The sequence below is a fragment of the Pipistrellus hanaki genome (assembly GCF_964339955.1).
Source record: "Pipistrellus hanaki genome assembly, chromosome: 18".
Lineage (NCBI taxonomy): Eukaryota > Metazoa > Chordata > Mammalia > Chiroptera > Vespertilionidae > Pipistrellus > Pipistrellus hanaki.
Window position 1 is genome coordinate 30,145,636 of NC_140520.1, and position 20,285 is coordinate 30,165,920.

Below are 20,285 nucleotides of genomic sequence, written 5' to 3' on the forward strand. Positions count from 1 at the left end.
GAGAGAAACATCGATCAGCTGTCTCCTGGGGATGTGCCCGCAAACAAAGCACATGCCCTTGACTGGAATTGAACCTGGGACCTTCCAGTCCGCAGGCTGATGCTCTATCCACTGAGCCAAACTGGTTTCGGCCAAACAAACTTTTGATACTAATCATCTTGGGGGGATGCAGGAGGGTGTATGTGTGTGTGTGTCTAGCAGGATTTTTTTAAATTACAGTTGACATTCAATATTATGTTAGTTTTAGGTAGACGGTCTAGTGGTTAGACATTTATATAGCTGGGCACCATACACAGGTATTACAATATTCTTGACTACATTCCCTGTGTGGACCTCACATACCTAGGACTATTTTGTAACTAACAATTTGTACTTCATTCCTCCTCCTTTTTCACTCAGCCTCCTATCTAACCCCCATCCCATCTGGCATCCTTCAGTTTTCCTCTGTATCTGTAAGTTTCTTTTGATTGCTTATTTCATATTTTTAGATTCCACGTATAAGTGAAATCCTGTGTCATTTGTCTTTCTCTTATTTCACTTAGGACAATGCCCTCTAGCTCCACCCATGTTGCTGAAAATTGTTAGAATTCACCCATTTTACGGCTAAATGACATTCCATTGGATACAGGGTGCTCCCCCAAAATGTACACACACTTTTAACAGCTCAGAGCACAATTTTGAAAATGAAATGTACTTTAGCAAACACTGCCTTTATGATTATGGAAAGTGTGTGTATACATTTTGGGGGACACCCTACATATGTACCACATCTTCTTTATCCAAATGTCTATTGACAGACACTTAGGTTGCTTCCTTATCTCGGCTCTGATATACGAAATGGCCTTCTTTGTCTCTTGTTATAGCCTTGGTGTTAAAGTTTATATTATCTGATGTAAATAATGCTTTCCCCCAGGTGTTTTTTCAATTTCCAATTGCTTTAAATATCTTTTAGCCAGAGTGTAATTTTTTGATGCTTTCAAGCAGAAAACCAAAAATCTTAATTCATGCATACATTAAGTAATTCACAATGTATACAGTGAAATACCAAGAATTTGTGGGTGAAGGGTGGGGAACTCTAAACGTAGAACTAATTTTTATTCTGTTAGACCTATATTGAATTAAATTAGGAACCGATGTAACAGGAGGAGCAAGCACATATGGTTTTTGTTTGTTTTTCGGTAAAAGTAATTTGAAAGTATTTACATATGATTTAAACAGAGAGAAAGAAGTAAATGGAATTATTTTTACATTTACACTGAGGAGAGACACTACTCCATATTTTATACACAGAAGCCTGTTCCCTTCAATAAGTGAATATTCATCTGGTTCACTCCCTCTCATAAGTGAATCCATATGGTCCATTTGAAGGATTAGGACTATAAATTACTTCATTGTATTCAAATGTATCTTTGAGATTCTTGGTGCATTTTTCCATTTGATATTTCTCTAGGTGGTTGACACAAAAATCCCTTAAAAAGAGAGAAAAAAGAAGACATAGAAGGCAAAAGAAAAGGTGAAGGATGAAGACAGTATTTGTAATGTCCTGTGAACTGTCTTCAATCATTTATATATGATATCTACAATCCAGTTGTGGTTCCAATATCCATCTAGAAGAAAGTTTCTAAAGAAAATATATTATCCCAAATCAAAATACTAATGTGCAATGAACTTTTATTTTCTTAAATATATTTGTATGATTTCTGAGAGGAAGGAAGAGGGAGAGAGATAGACAGATCAATGATGAGAAATATTGATTGGCTGCCCCCTATTGGGGATTGAGCCTGCAACCCAGGAGTGTGCCCTTAACACAATTGAGCTGGGTACCCTTCAATCTGCAGGCCAATGCTCTATCTACTGAGCCAAACTGACTGGGAAGTAATATGCAATGAACTTTTAGAATAAAAGTAATTTTCTTTAAAAAAAAGTTATGTTAAATACCTATATTTTTCCAAAAGGCTATGATTAGGTTTGTTCTCATAATTAGAGAACTGGTAACTTAGTGAGAAAATATATCTATGATTAAACTAAAACTCCTAGCTAGTTGAAAAATGCTTTATACTTTATAAATATATCTATTCCTAAATCAATGATTTACAGTAGTATTTAGTAATAATTAACAATATCAAGATATTATTGTGTGTTTTTTCCCCTCGGTTTCATCTGTAAGAGTGTTATGGTGAAAATTTCTGGTGGTTTTGGAGTGTTTAATAATGAAATATTAATAGAATGAATTTTCAGGCTAACTTTTAAGCCACATATAAAAACTTTTTGGAAAAAAATGTAAAAATGATGCCACTCTCTTCACTCTTTGCTTTGAAAATTTCTTACTAGATGAAAAAAATATATATGTCGCATTTGTTCGTATGTATTGAGCTTACTGTTTGTAAAAATGGATTAATATGTAATTATCTTTAAAATGTCTGTTTAAATGCCAATATAATGAATATCAATAGACCTAACACATCTGCAGAAGATCTCCAGGAAGTATTGTATTTGTTAACTTAGCAGCATAAAGGGGTCAGCAGGCCAAAAAATTTGAGAGCTACTTCTTTAAATTCTAAAGAGAGAATATACTTACTTTCACACTGTGGGGGGTTATCACTCCATTCCACATCATCTCCAGAAAGATTACAATATAGAGTGTTTGCTCCAATTAACCTATAACTACATGAGAAAGGATCACTGTCTTCTTTATTAGTTAAAAGGAAGACTCACAATAAAAACAAGTTTTGTATGTTTTGTTTTTTTACTGTACCACAGTAGTTTCAGGGAAAAACGTGTCCTAAGTGGCATGTACTGAATGTGCTAACCAAATCTGCAGTGTAATGAAAGAGAAATTCTGAGTGTGAGCATGTATTGATCTAGAGCAAAATGTCTAAGTAAATTTATCATTGCTGTCAGCCTGGCCTCTTCGTTATACCCGCAATTACATCAACATTCACTTCTCCGCCCTTGCTCACGTCATTCTGCTCAGTCAGGACAAGCATGATCAGAGAGAGATCTGTCCCTCAATCTTACTTGACTGGATTTGAGTCCCCGCTCCAAAACCAAATTGTCATTTGTGTTGGGCAAGTCCCATAATGTTTCTCTTTCTCGATTTCTGCATTTAGATAACGGATAATAATATATGTTCTTTGGGGTTGTTTCAAGTAGTACATGAGTTTGCATCTGTGACAGGGTGAATGCAGTAGGTAAGTTTTGGTGTTATGAATATTTTTCAGGTTGGAATACCTTCCTAGGAATAGCTCAGAAATACTCCTATTTGATGAAATCTCTGATGATTTAAAGTCACAGAGTACTACCGCCTTCTTCTGGACTCTCTTTAGAATAAACATAAATAAGTCTATTTCTTTGGTACTCGCATTTACTATTTCCTGTTGACACACCTCGCTGTGTAAAATGGACTTCTCAGTAAAGCTACAACTTCTTTGAGAAGAGTGTATATCTTAGCCTTTGGTACTCCTCAAAGTATCTAGCAGGTTCTCTATAATTATTGACTATAGATATTTTCACTTGATCAAATTACAAAATAGACATTGGAACTGCCTGGAACTGCTTCCAGGTGACAGTTCCCAAGGCTTACAATCGACCCTATATTATAATGTGTTAAGAGAGAATTTGGGGATGATGGCACAGTAGGAAGCACTGCTACTCTGCCTCCCCAACTAGACAACAATTTCACTGCTACTGTTTTTGGAAGTCTGGAGGCTTGCAATTTCCAAGAAATATGGAAAAATAAATTGCATGAATATCGGTCCATTTCAGTTCTCAGCACAGTGGCAGCCACCCACCCCATTCCCACAGCAGGTAGAGGTGAAAGAAAGTATGAAAGGGATAAATAGTGACACACACACACACACACACACACACACACAGACACACACAAATAAATAAAATAAAGAATAATATAATGCAAAGAACAATGCACTAGAAAAATCAAAGGCCGTTTTGAGCAGGCAGAAGAAAGAATCCTCCAATGAGAAGATATGACTATGGAAATTACTGAGTTGGAGGAGCAAAGAGAAAAAAGATGGATGCTTTAGGACCTGGGGGACACCCATAAGCAGACCAGTATATACACACACTAGGACTCTTAGGAGGAGAAGACAAAGAGAGAGGGGTAGAAAGGATTTTGGGAGGAAATGAAGGCTGAAACTTCCCAACGCTGATGAAAGACAGGTATATAAAAACTCCTGGAGCTCAACACACTCCAAGTAATATGAATTAAAAAAGACCCACACTAATACCCCTAATAGTCAAACTTTCAAAAGCCACTGCCTGATAAAGAGAGATCTTGAAAGCTGCAAGAAGAGGATCACCACGTACAAGGGATCCTAAATAAGATAATCAGCTGATTTCTCTTGAGAAACTCAGAGGCCAGAACAATGAACTGACAGACTCAAAGTGATTAAAAAAAAAAAAAAGGAAGCAACTGTCAACCAAAAGTCCCCTCATACGGTAAAACTGTACTTCAAGATGGGGGAGATGTTAAAACTTTCCCAGAAATAGAAGCAGAAGGGGTCGTCACTACTATCCCTGGCCTGCAAAATAAATAAGTAAGTAAGTAAGTAAGTAAGTAAGTAAGTAAATAAGTAAATAAAATGCTTGAAGGAGACATACCTAAAAAGTAAAACTAAAAGACACTACAAAGTTGAACTTGTATGGATAAACAGACATTTCACTAAGGTAAATATGAGGATAATTATAAAATCTATATTATTGTAACAATGGGATTATATTGGGATTTTTTTTATTTACATGTGATATCAGAAGTAATCTTTTAAAAGAAAATTAAAAATTAGTGTAGAAGTCAGAATTTCAATTGTTAGTGTAGAAGTTAATAGGATATTAACACCCAAAAAAGGGTGGAGATGGAGCTGTAAAGGATTCTTTTTTTTGTAATTTATTGAATTTAAATTGGTATGAATTCAAATAGGAGTGTTATAATTTTAGGATGTTAAAAGCAACTCCAGTGGAACCACAGACAAAATCACTATAGAAAATACATAAAAGGGAATGAGGAAGAAATTTCAACATTTCATTATTAAAAATTAGCTAAACACAAAAGAAAACTAATGCACAAAGGGAGTGATACCCGCCCAAAGCTTAAAAGCATATAGAACACAATTTTTTTCTTTATATTTTTATTTACTTCAGAGAGGAAAAGAGAGGGAGAGAGAGATATAAAGATCAATGATGAAAGAGAATCATTGATCGGCTGCCTCCTGCATGCCCCACACCAGGGATTGAGCCCACAATCTGGGCATCTGCCCTTGACCAGGATCAAACCCGGGACCCTTCAGTCTGCAGGCTGACACTCTATCCACTCAGCCAAACCAGCCAGGGCCCATTGCATTTTTATAGTGTATTACATTTATCCTCTAAATGCACATTTTAAAAGTAAATTTCCAATATCTCAAATATACACTATTAAAAGAGCCCTATGGAAAAAGCCTCCTGTTAAGGGCTCAGCACTTGTTTTTGAGACTTTCGCTCCATTGTAGCAGTCTCAAAAATAAGGTTTTTCACCGAAGAAACTGGCTACCCAGGTCAATTTTGACTGGAAAACCTGACAGTGTAATCTGAAGGTTAGATTACTTTTGCTTGGCAATTCTACCTCCCGTTTCTACAAACCCTCTTTCAATTCTCAGGGTGGGCCATTTTATACAGGGTGCACTTTGTTGTTAAGGATAAAGTCACCAGGATTACTCTATTTTTAATGCTAACAATAGCATTATTATATATAGCAAGTGTTATACTATTTTGTTTTCTTTTAATTTAAAATTCTTTCGATTCATTACATATCTTTTGTCTCCATAAAAAGCCAAAGCGTACATTAGCTATCAGTGTAACTTGTCACCCAGAAAGCAAGAAGAAGTCCGCATTATAAGAATGCTTAAGAAAATACCCCAAAATAAGATTAGTAACATTTACATTAGTCCTCTAATGGAGCACCTTACTTACCCCTCATTACAAGTATAATGAGTCTCTGAACCAAATTGAAAAGTTCCATGCGTGTAAAATACTTGGGCATTTTGAACATCTGCTAGCGGTGGACATAATTTTTCTGAAAGAAAAATGCCAAATGTGTTGTTTTATACCGATTGCAATACAGATTTGAGTTAAAATTGGACACAGCTCTTTTGAATTCATGGGAATATTTTCTTTCCTTACCTATCAGAAGCCCAAATTTAAAATTCACATATCGCCGAAACCGGTTTGGCTCAGTGGATAGAGTGCTGGTCTGCAGACTGAAAGGTCCCAGGTTCCATTCCAGTCAAGGGCATGTACCTTGGTTGTAGACACAACCCCAGGAGGCGGTGTGCAGGAGGCAGCTGGTTGATGTTTCTCTCTCATCGATGTTTCTAGCTCTCTATCCCTCTCCCTTCCTCTCTGTAAAAAATCGATAAAATATATTTTTTAAAAACAAAAATAAAATTCACATATCCCCTCACAACCAATTGCCAAGGAAGAGATTCTAGGGAAAATTTCAGAAGCAGTGCTACCTACAATATATTTTCCCAGGAGATAACCATCCTCACAGTAGTGACATACTGAGCCTACAATGTGTGAAAACGTCTAAGGAACAAAAAGAAAAGTTTTGCAAACTCACTTGTACAAGCCTCCTCGAGAGGTGACCACTTGTTATCAGTCTCACAGACAGTAGACATGGGAAGAATAGGAACAAGATGCTTGTATCCTGGGAGACACTCATATTCTATTGAGTCCCCGGGGGCGTAATGGGGCGCAGCATCGCCCTTTAGTTTCATAGTCGTAAATGTCGGTAGCTCATCGCAGGCACCTAGGCATGAGATAAGAACGTGAGAGTAAATTATTTTAACTCTTTTCGTCGGCCAGTGTCTGTGAGAGTAAATTATTTTAACTCTTTTCGTCGGCCAGTGTCTGTGGTCTGGATGTAGCTTCATGGTAGATGGTAAATAAAAGCAAAGGTTTTTTGAAAGATCTTAAATGACTGTTTCAACTATATATTTATATATATATATATATATATATATATATATATATATATATATATATTATTGATTTTTTACAAAAATCAAGGGAGAGAGCTAGAGAGCTAGAAATGTTGATGAGAGAGAAACATCGACCAGCTGCCTCTTGCACACCCCTTACCAGGGATGTGCCCACAACCAATGTACATGCCTTTGACCGGAATCGAACCTGGGACCTTTCAGTCCACAGACAGATGTTCTATCACTGAGCCAAACCGGTTTCGGCTGTTTCAACCTTTTACCCAAGTGATGGTGGTAGTGCTGTGCCAGCGTTGCACGTTAAATATTATCTGATGAGCTTTTGATATGCTGGAGAATAAGGTGAAAAGTCATTTAACGGTAAATGGAAGAGACAGCAGCGATGGTTTTTTTTTATTTTAAAATATATCCACAGATATGAGTCCTTCTCCATTTTTTTTTTTCTGAATTCATCTCACACTCACAACTCTCCTAAAAAGACATCTGGAGTCTGTCGGGTCACATTACTCTTTCACAGTTTGAAACACAGTCTCATGAAACCCCAGGGTTCTTTAAGAAGGTAAGTTATTAAAGGTTGTAAATCCTATGTCTTCTTTTTCTACTACATTCTGCATGAAGTTGTTCCTCAAGAGATGCTATGATAACAGGTGATTAATATGTAAGCGCTGTGCCGAAACCGGTTTGGCTCAGTGGTAGAGCGTTGGTCTGCGGACTGAAAGGTCCCAGGTTCGATTCCGGTCAAGGGCATGTACATTGGTTGTGGGCACATCCCCAGTAGGGTGTGTGCAAGAGGCAGCTGGTTGATGTTTCTCATTGACATTTCTAGCTCTCCATCTCTCTCCCTTCCTCTCAGTAAAAAATCAATAAAATATATATTTTTAAAAAATATGTAAGTGCTGTGTACTTCATAGATCAAAATATAGGTTAAGGTATTTTAAAATATAAGGTTTCATATGTTTCATATGTCAACCCTGAGAATATGTCTGCCAAGAAGTACTTGTTGTGTTTAATTGGGTTCAATTTCATAACTTGAGTCTAGCACCCATTGTTTACTGAGGTCTTTCATGCACACTGCCTATTAGGGAAAAACTGCAGGCTAAGCTCCTAGCTCTTGTGCTGTGTTCTTGCCCTCTGAGTCATTAAAAAAAATGTTTTTAAGTTCATAGCCCAATGGATGTGGCTCGGTGGTTGAACATCCACCCATATACCAGGAGGTCATGGTTCAATTCCTGGTCATGGTTCGATTCCTCCATCCCTAGTAGGGGGCATGCAGGAGGTAGCCAATCAATGATTCTCATCATTGATGTTTCTCTCTCTCTCTCTCTTTTCTGCAAGGATATATCTATCATCTATAGCTATCTATCTATCATTTCCTAAGGTGGCTGGTTGATCTGTATATTCAACATATTTCTACAATAAAGCTATTATATTGCTATTTAACGTTTTACTTCTGGGTTTTTTTTCTTTTTGCTATTTTGATTGGGTGCTTTCCACTATCTTGCCTTTCAAATCACTGATTCAGTCCTCAGTTTCATCTAAACTGTTATTGATTCCTTCTAGTGTATTCATCATTTCAATTATTATAGTCTTCATTTCTGGTGGTTACTTTCATGGTTTCTATGGTGTGTGTTTTTCTTATGTTTACTATCTCTTTGTTGAAGTTCTTACTCAGTTGATCTATTCTTCCCCCAAAGTTCATTGAGCATCCTTATAACCAGTGTTTTGAACTCTGCATCTGGTAGATTTCTAACCTCCATTTTGCTTAGTTCTTTTTCTGGCGTTTTCTTCTGTCCTTTAATTAGGGATATGCTTCTTTGTCTCGTTTTGGCTGCTCCTCTTTGTTTGTTTGTTTGTTTGTATGTATTAAAAAGATCTGCTATATTTGTCAGTTCTGTCAAGGTGGCTCTGTGGGGAATTGGTTAATTGTAAAGCATACAGGGGTCCCCAGGCCTAAAAGTTTGAGAACGGCTGCTATAAATTCTAAAGAGAGAATGTACTTACTGTAACAACTTGGTGGATCACCACTCCATACCACATCATTTTCAGAGAGTTGACATGTTAGAATTTCTATTCCATCTAAATAATAACTAAATGAGAAAAGAAATGGCTGTTGTTTCTTTATCAGTTAACAAGAACACATAATAACGAAGAAGTTTTTATAGGGTTGTTTTTCTGCATGACAGTAGCTTCAGAGATAATTTTCTGAAGTGACAGGTATTGAATGCATTAACTGAATCTGTGACTTATGAAATGGAGAGATTCTTCGTATGAACACACATTGGCCTAGAGCAGTGGTTCTCAACCTTTATAAGACCGCGACCCTTTAATACAGTTCCTCATGTGGTGGTGACCCCCCGACCATAAAATTATTTCTGTTTCTACTTCATAACCGTAATTTTGCTTCTGCTATGAATGGTAACATAAATATCTGTGTTTTCCGATGGTCTTAGACTCTACAGGAGCAGTTCTCAACCTGTAGTTTAAGACCATCGGAAAACACATATATTTACATTAGGATTCATTAACAGTAGCAAAATAATAGTTATGAAGTAGTAACAAAAATACTTTTATGGTTGGGGGTCACCCCCATATGAGGAACTGTATTAAAGGGTCACGGCATTAGGAAGGTTGAGAACGACTGGCCTAGGGCAAAGTGTCACGCCAGACAGTCTGCTGTTTGCTACCTCTGGCAGGCACCTCGCACTGTCACATCTATGTCCTTGCTCATGCCATTCTGCTCTGTCAGGGCAACGACTGGGCAGAGAGATCTGGCCCAAGAGCTGACCTGACTGCATTCGAGTCCCAGCTCCAAGTCTGACGTGCCTGTTGAGCTTGGACAAGTTGCTTAATGCTTCTCTTAATTTTTTAAATAACTTTTAATTTTTTGTTAACCCACACCTGATGATTTCTCTTCAATTAATTTTTAGGGAGAGTTGAGGGCAGGGGGAGAGACAAAGAGGGAGAAACATGGATGTGAGGGAGACATCCATTGGGTTGCCTCTTGACTTGGGCTGAAGGCACAGCCCCCAACACAGGTATGTGCCCTTGATCAGAATCAAACCTGGGACCCTTTGGTCCACAATCTGGCGCTCTCATCTCTGAGTCAAACTGGCTAGGGCTGGTTCTCTTTCTTGAATGCCCCATCTGTGGAAAGGTATTACTTCGTGGGGTGCTTTTGAGTAGCAGGTGAATTGGCATCTGGAACACAGTGAGTGCTAGGCAAGTTTTTGATGTTATGAATACTCTTCAGAATAGAGAATCTTCCTAGGTATAGCTCAGGGAGGCCCCCCCCCTGCAATCTGATGACTGAAATTCACAGAACTCTCTCCTCCTTCTGGACTCCCCTAATAATGATCCTGAATAACTATTTCTGTTGTATTCCCACTTATTATTTTATTGGACACTATGTACACATTGTGCTTTTCAATGAGGCTAAAACTTCTTTGAGAATAATTCATGACAGCTATTTTCATTGCATGGCACACATAACATAATTACTTAAATTCTGAGGCCCACAAAGTATATAGTTTTGTCCATCTAACAAAAATAGGTATTTTTATTTATTCACACTGGAGAGGTATTGTTGTGTTGGCTATTGTCATTTTTTTTTTATTTATTTGATAATCTAAGGGGAAAAAAGGTCAGTGTCCCAAACAAATAATCAGGTTTTCCATAGATTTAAAATTCTTGTGGCACTACTGTTGAAAATGACTGGTTTATGTCCTAACCTTTGGTATTCCGGTAGGGTGCCTAGCTAGCTCTCTCTCTCTAACTGTTGATTGGATATTCTCACTTGATCAAATTAAAATATAGTCAGTAAAAATGCCTGAACACGATTCCAGTTGACTTTCTCCCAACACTCATTCATTGATTCTATTGATATATCACAATGTATTAGGAGAGAATTCTGGGATGATGGCACGGAAGGAAGCACCAAAACGATGTCTCTGTAAATAGACAACAATTTCACTGCTAGCATCTGCCTGATGTCACTGTTTTGAACTCTGAGGTCTGTTGAAGGCTTGCACATTCCAGGAAGATCTTGGAAAGGTAAAATGCAGGAACATTGGTCAGTGTCAGCTGCTCGCACAGTGGCAGTTACCATCCCACTCCCACAGCAGGCAGCTGTGCATGTGTCCTTTGGCAGCTTATAGGCAGCCTGAGGGGCCTAGGGTGAGCAAAAAAGACCACATCTTTGGGGATCTGTGCTCGCATAATCTACTGCTGTTTGTGATCACAGAGAGGCAGGCAGGGGCTGGCAGCCATTGTTGTCACACCTCCCCCAAAGTTGCAAGACCCATCCCTCCAGGGGATTCACAGATCCAGAGATCATCTCTCCATCCTTTCTCACTTTTCCCCTTTCAAGAGACTGATATTATAAACTATGAATTTAAACAACTGCCTATATGGGGACAAGTAGCAGGAATGCGCATGCCCAGAAGAAGGCTCAGTTTACATATCAGGCTGATCCTCAGCACAGAGACATGCTTCAACAATCAAAAAGCAGAACAATAACATGACACAATAAACCCTAGGAAACGGTGAGAATTTGATATTTAGTTACCTCATTATTAGATTCCAATGTCCAGTTCAACAAAAAATTATAAGTAATAGGAAAGCATAGCCCATTCAATGGAAAACATAAAACAACAAAAACTATTCCTGGAAAAGGCTTGAGGGGACACGTACTCGACAAAACACTCTTAAAATAGTCGGAGAAACTATTTCGCTGGCCCTCTTGGGACAGATCTGCAGGTTCCAGTTTTATAGTCCTCTTTTCCTTCCTGGGGCAGCTGAGTGGCATTTGCAGAGAGGCGGGTATTTGTGAATACCCTGATGGGCAAGACCATCACTCTCTAGGTTGAGCCCAGTGATACCACTGAGATGTCAAAGCCAAAATCCAAGAAAAGGAGTCTAAATAGTCAGCAGAGATCCCAACTGGAACTCAGGGGCCAGTGGATATTGAATAATAGACACAAATAAAAACAATCTCAGCCAAAAATCCTATTCACAGTAAAACTGTGTACAAAAGTGAGGGAAATACTAAGACTTTCCCATAAATTAAAGCTCAGAGAATTTGTTACCACCATACCTCACTTACAAAAAATGCTTAAGCATGTCCTAAAAGGTGAAATTAAAAGACACTAAAGAGTAATGTTACATAGACAGTCAGTCCTAGTGCTGGGGAGACTAGTCCATTGGCCAAGATGGTACTGGGGATTGTTACACTAACACCAAAATCTATAAATATGAAGGGATAGGCACAAGTGTGCCAAAAGGTGGCAAGATAATTGGATAGAAAATAAAGCCCTCCCCTCCCTAACCATATAAGAACTGAGGACCTGAGCAAGAAAGGGGTGGGAGTTTTTGAGCTGGGCGTTCTTGGGCTTAGGCACTTGAATAAAACCTCTTTCCTTTCCCATCAGCACCTGCCTCACCAGTATGGCATTCGTTGCAGCAGGCAGCCTAACCCATGTTGTTTGGTTTCGGTGAGTCATGCCACATGGATCAACATCTCACTGTGGGTATATACATGGGCAATTATTAAAGCTAGTCTTACTATAACTTTAATAAGATTTGTAAATGCATGTTTATCTTCTATGTAAATTAAGAAACAAGGCATACAATGATTGCAGATGGTATTGTGACAATAACAACCCAAATGGATGAGGATGGTGTTGATAAGCATTCATTATTGGAATTTATTGAGTTTAAGTTGGAATAAGTTCAATTTGTAGTGTTATAACTCTAGGATATGAAGTGGAATTCACATGGGAACTAGAGACAACATCACCATAGAATACACACTAAAGGAAATGAGAAAGGTATTCCAACACTTGGTTAGAAAAATCAACTAGCAAAGAAAATAGGAATGTGCGAAAAGGGGGGCAAAAAAGCTTTAAGAAAACAAACAGCTCCCTCCTTGTCAGTAGTTACTTTAAATTTAAGTGGATCAAATTCTACAATCAAAAGGCAGAATGGATAAAAACAAAAGACTCCACTCTATCCTGTCTACAGGAGACTCACTTGAGATTCAAAGATACCAATAAGTTCACAATGAAAGGACGGAAAAAGATCTTCCTGGCTCTACCAATTTAGGCAAAATAGATTGTAAGACATAAGAAGCACATTTTATTTTAATCAGTTTCACATACTGTGAGAAGATATAATAATTATAAACATTAATGCACCAAATAACAGACCTTCAAAATACATGAAGCAGAAGCTGGCACAACTGTAGAGAGGAACACACTTTTTTTTTTTTAAATAAAGAGGTGTTTAAAAATATATATGTATGTATGTATATATATATATATATATATATATATATATATACACACACATATATATATTATTGATTTTTCACAGAGAGGAAGGGAGAGACCTAGAGAGCTAGAAACATCAATGAGAGAAACACATCAACCAGCTGCCTCCTGCACACCCCCCATCGGCGATGTGCCCGCAACCAATGTACATGCCCTTGACTGGAATCTAACCTGGGACCTTTTGGTCCGCAGGCCGACGCTCTATCCACTGAGCCAAACCAGTTCCGGCGAGAGGAACACACATTTTTATGCAACAGGCATTTCTCCAGTAATAATTGGAGACTTCAATATCCCACTCCCAATAATGAATAGTACAAGTAGACTGAAAATAAGTAAGGAAAGAGAGGACCTCAACAGCACAATCAACTAGATCTCACAGACACGGAACAGAATACACATTTCCTCAAGTGCTCATGGGATATCTTCCACAATATACCACACAATAAGCCACAAATTAATATCGACCAATCAATAGGTTTTAAGATAGATATGATACAATGTTGTGAAACAAAACCTCAGCCAGAAGGTTATCAGAAGGAACAGGCTCACTGACTAGCCATGTGCGCCCCAGAAAAAAGGACCAGGTCTGGGGCATGCAGTCTGCACCTCCAGCAGCAGGGACAGATGAAGGCAAGCATTTCCGCCCTCCTGGTTTAATGGGTTCTCTTACAGCTTTGAGGAGGAAGATGTAAGTTATTTTGAAGAAGTTATATGGGCTACAGATAAGGGGGCAGAAGAAGAATGTTGGGCGAGTTCTGGGATAGGTGCATAATCTGTAGAAAGAAGTGTTCTCTGCTTTTGGACTGTTTGTTGGCAACAGCCTGAAAAGTTCCTGTGGCAGCAGGATGCGGTGAAATCTGGTGGTCAGCTAGCCCTTATGGAAAGACAGCTACACTACTAGGTCTTATATTCACAAGATTCTTAAGTACCACTGGGAATTCAAAGTCTCAACACACATTTCATTAGTTTCTGCCCTTTGCTTCTGTTAACTAAATCTGTGTCTCTCCTTCCCACCTCCCAGCCTATTATAGTTTAATTTAAGACCATGTCACCACGTTGACTGCATTTTAATAATCCTACAATAGCATTATTACTTATTATATGATACAGTCTTGCTTTCCTTCCAGTTACATTTCTTTCTGTCCATTGCACCTCTTTTCAATCTCTGAAGGGTTGATTGGCTGTAAATACAATTTGTTCCATAGAAAGCAAGATGAAATGAACATTATGGAAGTGCTTAAGAAGAGAACCAAACCAAAAGTGGAACTAGCAACATTTATCTTAATCATCTAAGGAGCAACTTACTTACCCCTTATCACAAACATACTGAGCTTGTGTGCCAATACTGCCATTTCCATTCTTCAAGACTACTTCGCCATGTAGGGGTTTTGCTGGCTGTGGACATGACCTTGCTAAAAGAAAAATTTCAAATTTGTTGTTTGTTTTTACCAATGTTAAAAGAGATTTAATCAAAATAAAAATTCTACATTGAGGTATTAAATTGGTAGAAATATTTTTATGCTTATTGTTACAAGGGCTGGAGCCTTAGGCATCTGAAGACAAATGGAGTGATGAGTGTGCAGAGCTGAAATGGCAGACCCTAAGATTATTGCTGTGCAGGAGTTAATGATGGCGGTAGAGGGGAAGGAAGAGCCAATTGAAATGAGAACAGGTCGAGGTAGGATGGTAGTCATAGAGGATTGGAAGGATGTTGAGTTTATGGCCATGGCAATGGGTTGTTGATGCCAAATGAAGAAAAATTCTATTGGTTATTGGATGGATGGTCCTTAAGGATGACCTCAGAAGAGGAGGGAGATAGAAAGGCATGCACAGCATGTATCAAGGTTCTCAGCGCATGAGGAATCTCTGGGAACCAGCGGTGTTAGGAAGATTGGAGGAGTGTTTATGAATTATACTTGTGGCCGGTGGACAAAATTTGTGCATTTGGGGGTTTAGGGGGGAGGGGGATTATTCCTTAGCCCAGCCTGAATCCTCTCCAATCTGGGACCCCTCGAAAACTGCCGGTTTACAGAGATCAGGCCTAAACTGGCAGTCAGACATCCCTCTTGCAATCCAAGACTGCTGGCTCCTAACTGCTCACCTGCCTGCCTGATTGCCCCTAACCACTCTACCTGCTGGCCTGCTAGCCCCCATCCGCCCCCTGATGCCGGCCTGCTCACCCCCAAATGGTCCCCACACCCCGCCAACCTGATCACACCCAACTGCCCCTGTGCCAGCCTGCACACCTCCAACTGCCCCCCCCTTCTGGCCTTCTTGCCCCCACTTTTCCTCCTCACTGGCCTCCTCACCCCCAACTGCCCTCTTGCTGGCCTGCTCACTTGAAACTGCTCCCCCGGCAAGTCCTGATCACCTCCAACTGAACCCCACTGACGGCCTGCTCGCCCCCAACTGGCCCCACTGATAGTCTGCTTACTCCCACAGCCCCACCCTTACCAGTCTGATCACCCACAACTGCCCTCCCCTCTTGGCCTCTAACCACCTCTACTTCAGTCCAGCCACCATGGCTTTGTCCACAAGTACGTCCAGAAGGTCTCCTGGAAGGTCTCCCAGTCTAATTCGTATATTACCCTTTTATTAGTATAGATAGAAGCCTGGTGCACAGGTGGGGATGGCTGGTTTGCCCTGAAGAGTATCCTATATCAGGGTGGGGGTGTCTTTGGGGCGTACAGTTGCCTGGGTCAGGGGCCTGTGGTGGCTTGCAGGCTCACCACGCCCTCACGGGGTGAGGATCCCTGCTAGGAGAGGCATGGCCAGCCTGGGTGAGGGACTGATGGCTGTTTGTAGACTGGCCATGCCCCCTGGTGACCCAAGCTCTCAGCCCTCCATTTTTTAATTTTTTTATTTTTAGCACCCCCTTGAGCAGAGGCCAGGGCCGGCTGGGAGCAAGGATCTGGGATTTATTTATCTTCTATAATTGAAAGTTTGTAGCATTGAGTGGAGTCCGGGGCCTGCCAGGGCGGGTTAACTTAAGATTCCCATTTATGCATAGAATCAATGGCCAAATTAAAAATGTCCTGGAGATCTTCAAAGCCTGAAAATAATACATTCTAAAATTTACATCCATCTGAGAAAACCATCATGATAACAGAGGAATATGCCCTCTAAAATGTGTGAAAATTTTTAGAGCAATAAAAATAAACACTTTGTGTACTTACGTGTACAAGCCTCCTGGAGAGCAGGTGCCCATCCGCCGTCAGGCTGACACTCAACAGCGGTGGGAAGAACAGGAGACACAATAAGGCTGTATCCTGGGCGACACCCATAGTTTACTGTGGACCCAGCTTGATAAGGAGGAGGAGGATTATCATCCCTGGGTTTCATAGTTTGGTATATAGGTGGCTCACCACAGGTACCTGGGCATGAGAGAATAAGAACATGAAAGTAAGGTATTTTCTTTTCCACCAGCCACAAACAGAGTATAGCCTGGCAGCAGGCAGGTTGTAGAAAATACATGGAAGGCCCTTGGTGGGATTTCAAGTGATTGTGCCCGGCTTTTACAAGATGATGAGCTATGCTTGCTTTAAACCACAACCTATTAGCGTCCGGTTTCTTTGGGCATAACCTGAATATTCAATTTAACAGTAAATTGAAGAGAGAGCACCAATATTTTTTATTTAAAAATGTATTTATAGAGATGTGCCCTTCCCATTATTTTCTGAGTTTATTCCACACTCCCCTCCCACCTCAGAAGACTTCTATAGTACATAGCCCTCCGTCAGATTCCCCTTCCACAGCTTCAAACACAAGAAGAGCACCAAACCAAACATGGAACAGGCAACACGGACTTCATTCCTCTAAGGAGCAACTTTACCCCTCATTACAAACGTGGTGACAATGGGCACCAATCGGCAGTCCTGTGAACGTGGGCTACTTTGCCACTTGGGGCTTCTACTGGCTGTAGACAGGGCTTTTTGAAAGACTAGAAGTCTGGTGCATGAAATTCATGCAGCTGGGCGGGGGGAGGGGTCCCTCAGCCCAGATTGCGAGAGGGCACAGGCCAGGCTGAGGGATCCCAGTGGTGCATGATCAGGGCCAGGAAGGTACCACAGGAGGGCTTCAGGGCTTGTCTGGCCCATCTATATCAGTCCCAATCAGCTGTACCCCACCAGCAAGCTAACCTACAAGTCAAAGCATCTGCCCCCTGGTGGCCGAGGTATGTCATAATGAGTGGTTGAGTGGTCTTAGCATGTCATTAGCATATTATGCTTTGATTGGTTGAACAGACAACCCTACACTTAGCATATTGGGTTTTTATCTATAGGATGATGATGACTTGTGACTTTGGGCTCAGTCTCTTCTCAGGAGGCAAGTTCCTAGAGGTCAGGATCATGTGCCTTCTTTTCCTGCTATACTCTGTACCCCCTGTGTGCTCAAGAAATGCTATGGTAAGTGCTGACTCTTAAAAAGGCATCATGGATTTCATAGATCAAAATAAAGGTGGACTAAAATGAAGGTGGATTATCTACACTGATAAAAGAGAGATGCAAATTGACTATACCTTCCTGACACCCACCAGACAATCGGGAGTGAGCGAATTAACCCACCAAAGAATATTATACTTCGTTTTTCTGGAACTCAGTAGTTAGAAGAGAGTGGTGTACCATGGCAACAACACAGGGCATTTGCAAACACCAGTGTGAAAGCCAGAAAGGATCTTTGCATTCTAGTAGAACTAGGACAGAAAAGGTGGTTTGGGAAGAGGGACAAGAGTCAGGGGAATTTGAGCTGGAGTGTGTGAGTCTCTGAGATATTTTGCTCAGAGAGGGTGTCTGAGGGGATGTCATCACACCTAAGTTTGAAGGACAAGGAGCCAATTATGCAAGAGAGAGGAGGAGCCTGGGGGACAGCAAGTGCAGAAGCCCCAAAGTGGCAGTGTGGCCTCTGAGCAGAAGAGCCTTCCCTCCCAGCAGTCACTTGTTAAAGGCTCTCAGAGAGTCAGGCTCCTTCCTCCAGGGCCCCTGACTGGGGTTGTCACACCAGCACTGTGGTTTGGTGACTGTCTGCCAGTCCCAGTAAATGTCAGCAAATCTTTATTGATTGCCTACTGTGCATCTGGCACTGGGGAATCTAACAGGGAGCAAAACTCAGTCACTGTTTATGTTCCTGTGTGTGCATGTGCAAACAGACCAAGAGTGGAATAAGCGTCATGAAAGTAGGAGTGGCTTGTTATTGGTCACCAGTGTGTCTCCAGAACCAGCACAGGGCCTGGCACTTACAAGTCAAGTCTTTATTAAATGAATTCTCCTAAGGAGAGAATACAACATGCAAACTGTCTATGTAATAGGATCCTAAAAGTCACTTGGGCATAGAAACACAAGCATATCAAGTCAGTTGGAAGTACACCAAAATATTCATTCGCTGTCCTTTGATTGTATACATTTTATACAATAAGCATGTGTGTGTATTGATTATTGTATTTAGTAAAATGGGAATCTAATGTAGTGGATGGCCTTCAGCTTAAGTTTATCAGTTACAGGGCAAGCTTATTGATATAATTGATTGTTCATTCCTTATGATTCAATTCTTACTGAGTTTGGCTACCAATTTTTTAGGTTGCTTCTAATCTCCCCTCAGAGGGGACCCAACCTAATAAAAAGAAAAGAAAAAAGACTGTACACATGACATTTGAGAATAGCATAGGGCATTATCCATATGGGATGGGAATAGGACTGTGTATCCATGCTTAAAAACAAACAACAGCCTGGAAACCAATACCTGTATGAATTGAGGGCAACAAGCAGCCTGTTACCATTTCGTAGAAAAAGCACTGCGTGTCCTTCCCTGTCCTTCTAAATCCCAGGCCCTGCAGCTAGCTCTCACTCACTAAGGGCTCTGTGGGTAACACGCTTCCCCCAAACCCACACAAAGCAAGCAGTGAGCTTCCTTGCCCCACACCCTGCCCCTCTGGCCTGGACCCTTCTGGAAAGCACACACCTGGTACCTGGCCTGGCATCCCCCAGCCCAACCCAGTGGGCACAGCGCCCACTCACCAAGGCTTCACTGAGCCCAGGAGCACAGGGCAAAGCCTGCCCACGGGCCCAGCACTCCCCTAAGCAACCTCCCCACACACAGCTGGGCCTTGGAGAGCAAGCCCTCACCTTCAGCTCCTGGTCAGGGCTTCCCATCTTGTTTACTTAATTGTTAACAGTATTATTAGTTGTTCCTCATTCCCCTGCCCTTCTGCCCCATCCATCCTGTCCCCCACCCACCACCCCACTCCAGGCATTCCTGTGCCCATAAGTTATGCACATATGTATATATGTTCTTTGTTAATCTCTGGTATCTTGATTAGCTCAGTCCTCAAACACCTGCAAACTTTTGCTAGGGACACAGCTTGGCTCTAGACAAACACTGGCTGCACCCAGTGCTTGGCAAGGCTCAGTATCTAACACCTTAACCACCCTCACCGCGGGCCCTATGGGGTCCCCACCCTCCTGAATCCTCCACAGAACAACCCTGAGCATTTGTGGGTGAGGCTTCTACTCTGAACCCACATCACCTGGGTCCACCAAGCCCTGAGCCCCTACCCCCCACACCAAGCAAACTTCCCTTCACCCTCCTCTCTGCTGGGCCAGCTCCCCTGCCCGCTCTAGTTTCCCTCCAGGGCTGACACCCTGGCCCTTCCCCTACCTGAACATGTGGGTAGCAGGAGCTCTAGGGCCAGCAAAAGCACCCCAAGGAAGCCCCGCGAAAAGGGACTCTCCAGGCGGCGGGAAGATGCCCTCATGCTGTCAGACCTCAGCGGAGAAACCCAAGGGACAGGGAGTATTTGTCCCTTTGAGTGCAGGTCCCAGACGCAACAATCCCCAGACTCAGTGTCCAGGGCTCTACACCCAGTGGGCGTGACCTGCATCGTGACGTCAAGTCGGGGCGGGGCCAATGGCGGCCTGGGAGGCGGGGCCTAGGCCCCAAAGCTGTTCTTGGGCCCTGGAGGGAATGGGAGGTG

The 20,285-nt window shown here is 41.2% G+C and overlaps 2 protein-coding genes across 3 annotated transcripts in view; both read right to left on the reverse strand.

Moving 5' to 3' along the window:
* The window catches only part of LOC311612391 (membrane cofactor protein-like), a 73,153-nt gene that overhangs the window by 16,869 nt on the left and 35,999 nt on the right, over positions 1–20,285 (reverse strand). The window lies entirely within an intron of this gene.
* Positions 1,328–20,066, reverse strand: LOC311613011 (membrane cofactor protein-like; the record flags this gene model as incomplete). Its single annotated transcript, XM_084866499.1, has 7 exons — positions 1,328–1,469; positions 5,965–6,067; positions 6,614–6,802; positions 8,994–9,079; positions 14,628–14,730; positions 16,495–16,692; positions 19,970–20,066. 7 exons carry the CDS (start codon positions 20,064–20,066, stop codon positions 1,328–1,330), a joined length of 918 nt encoding a protein of 305 aa, XP_084722625.1.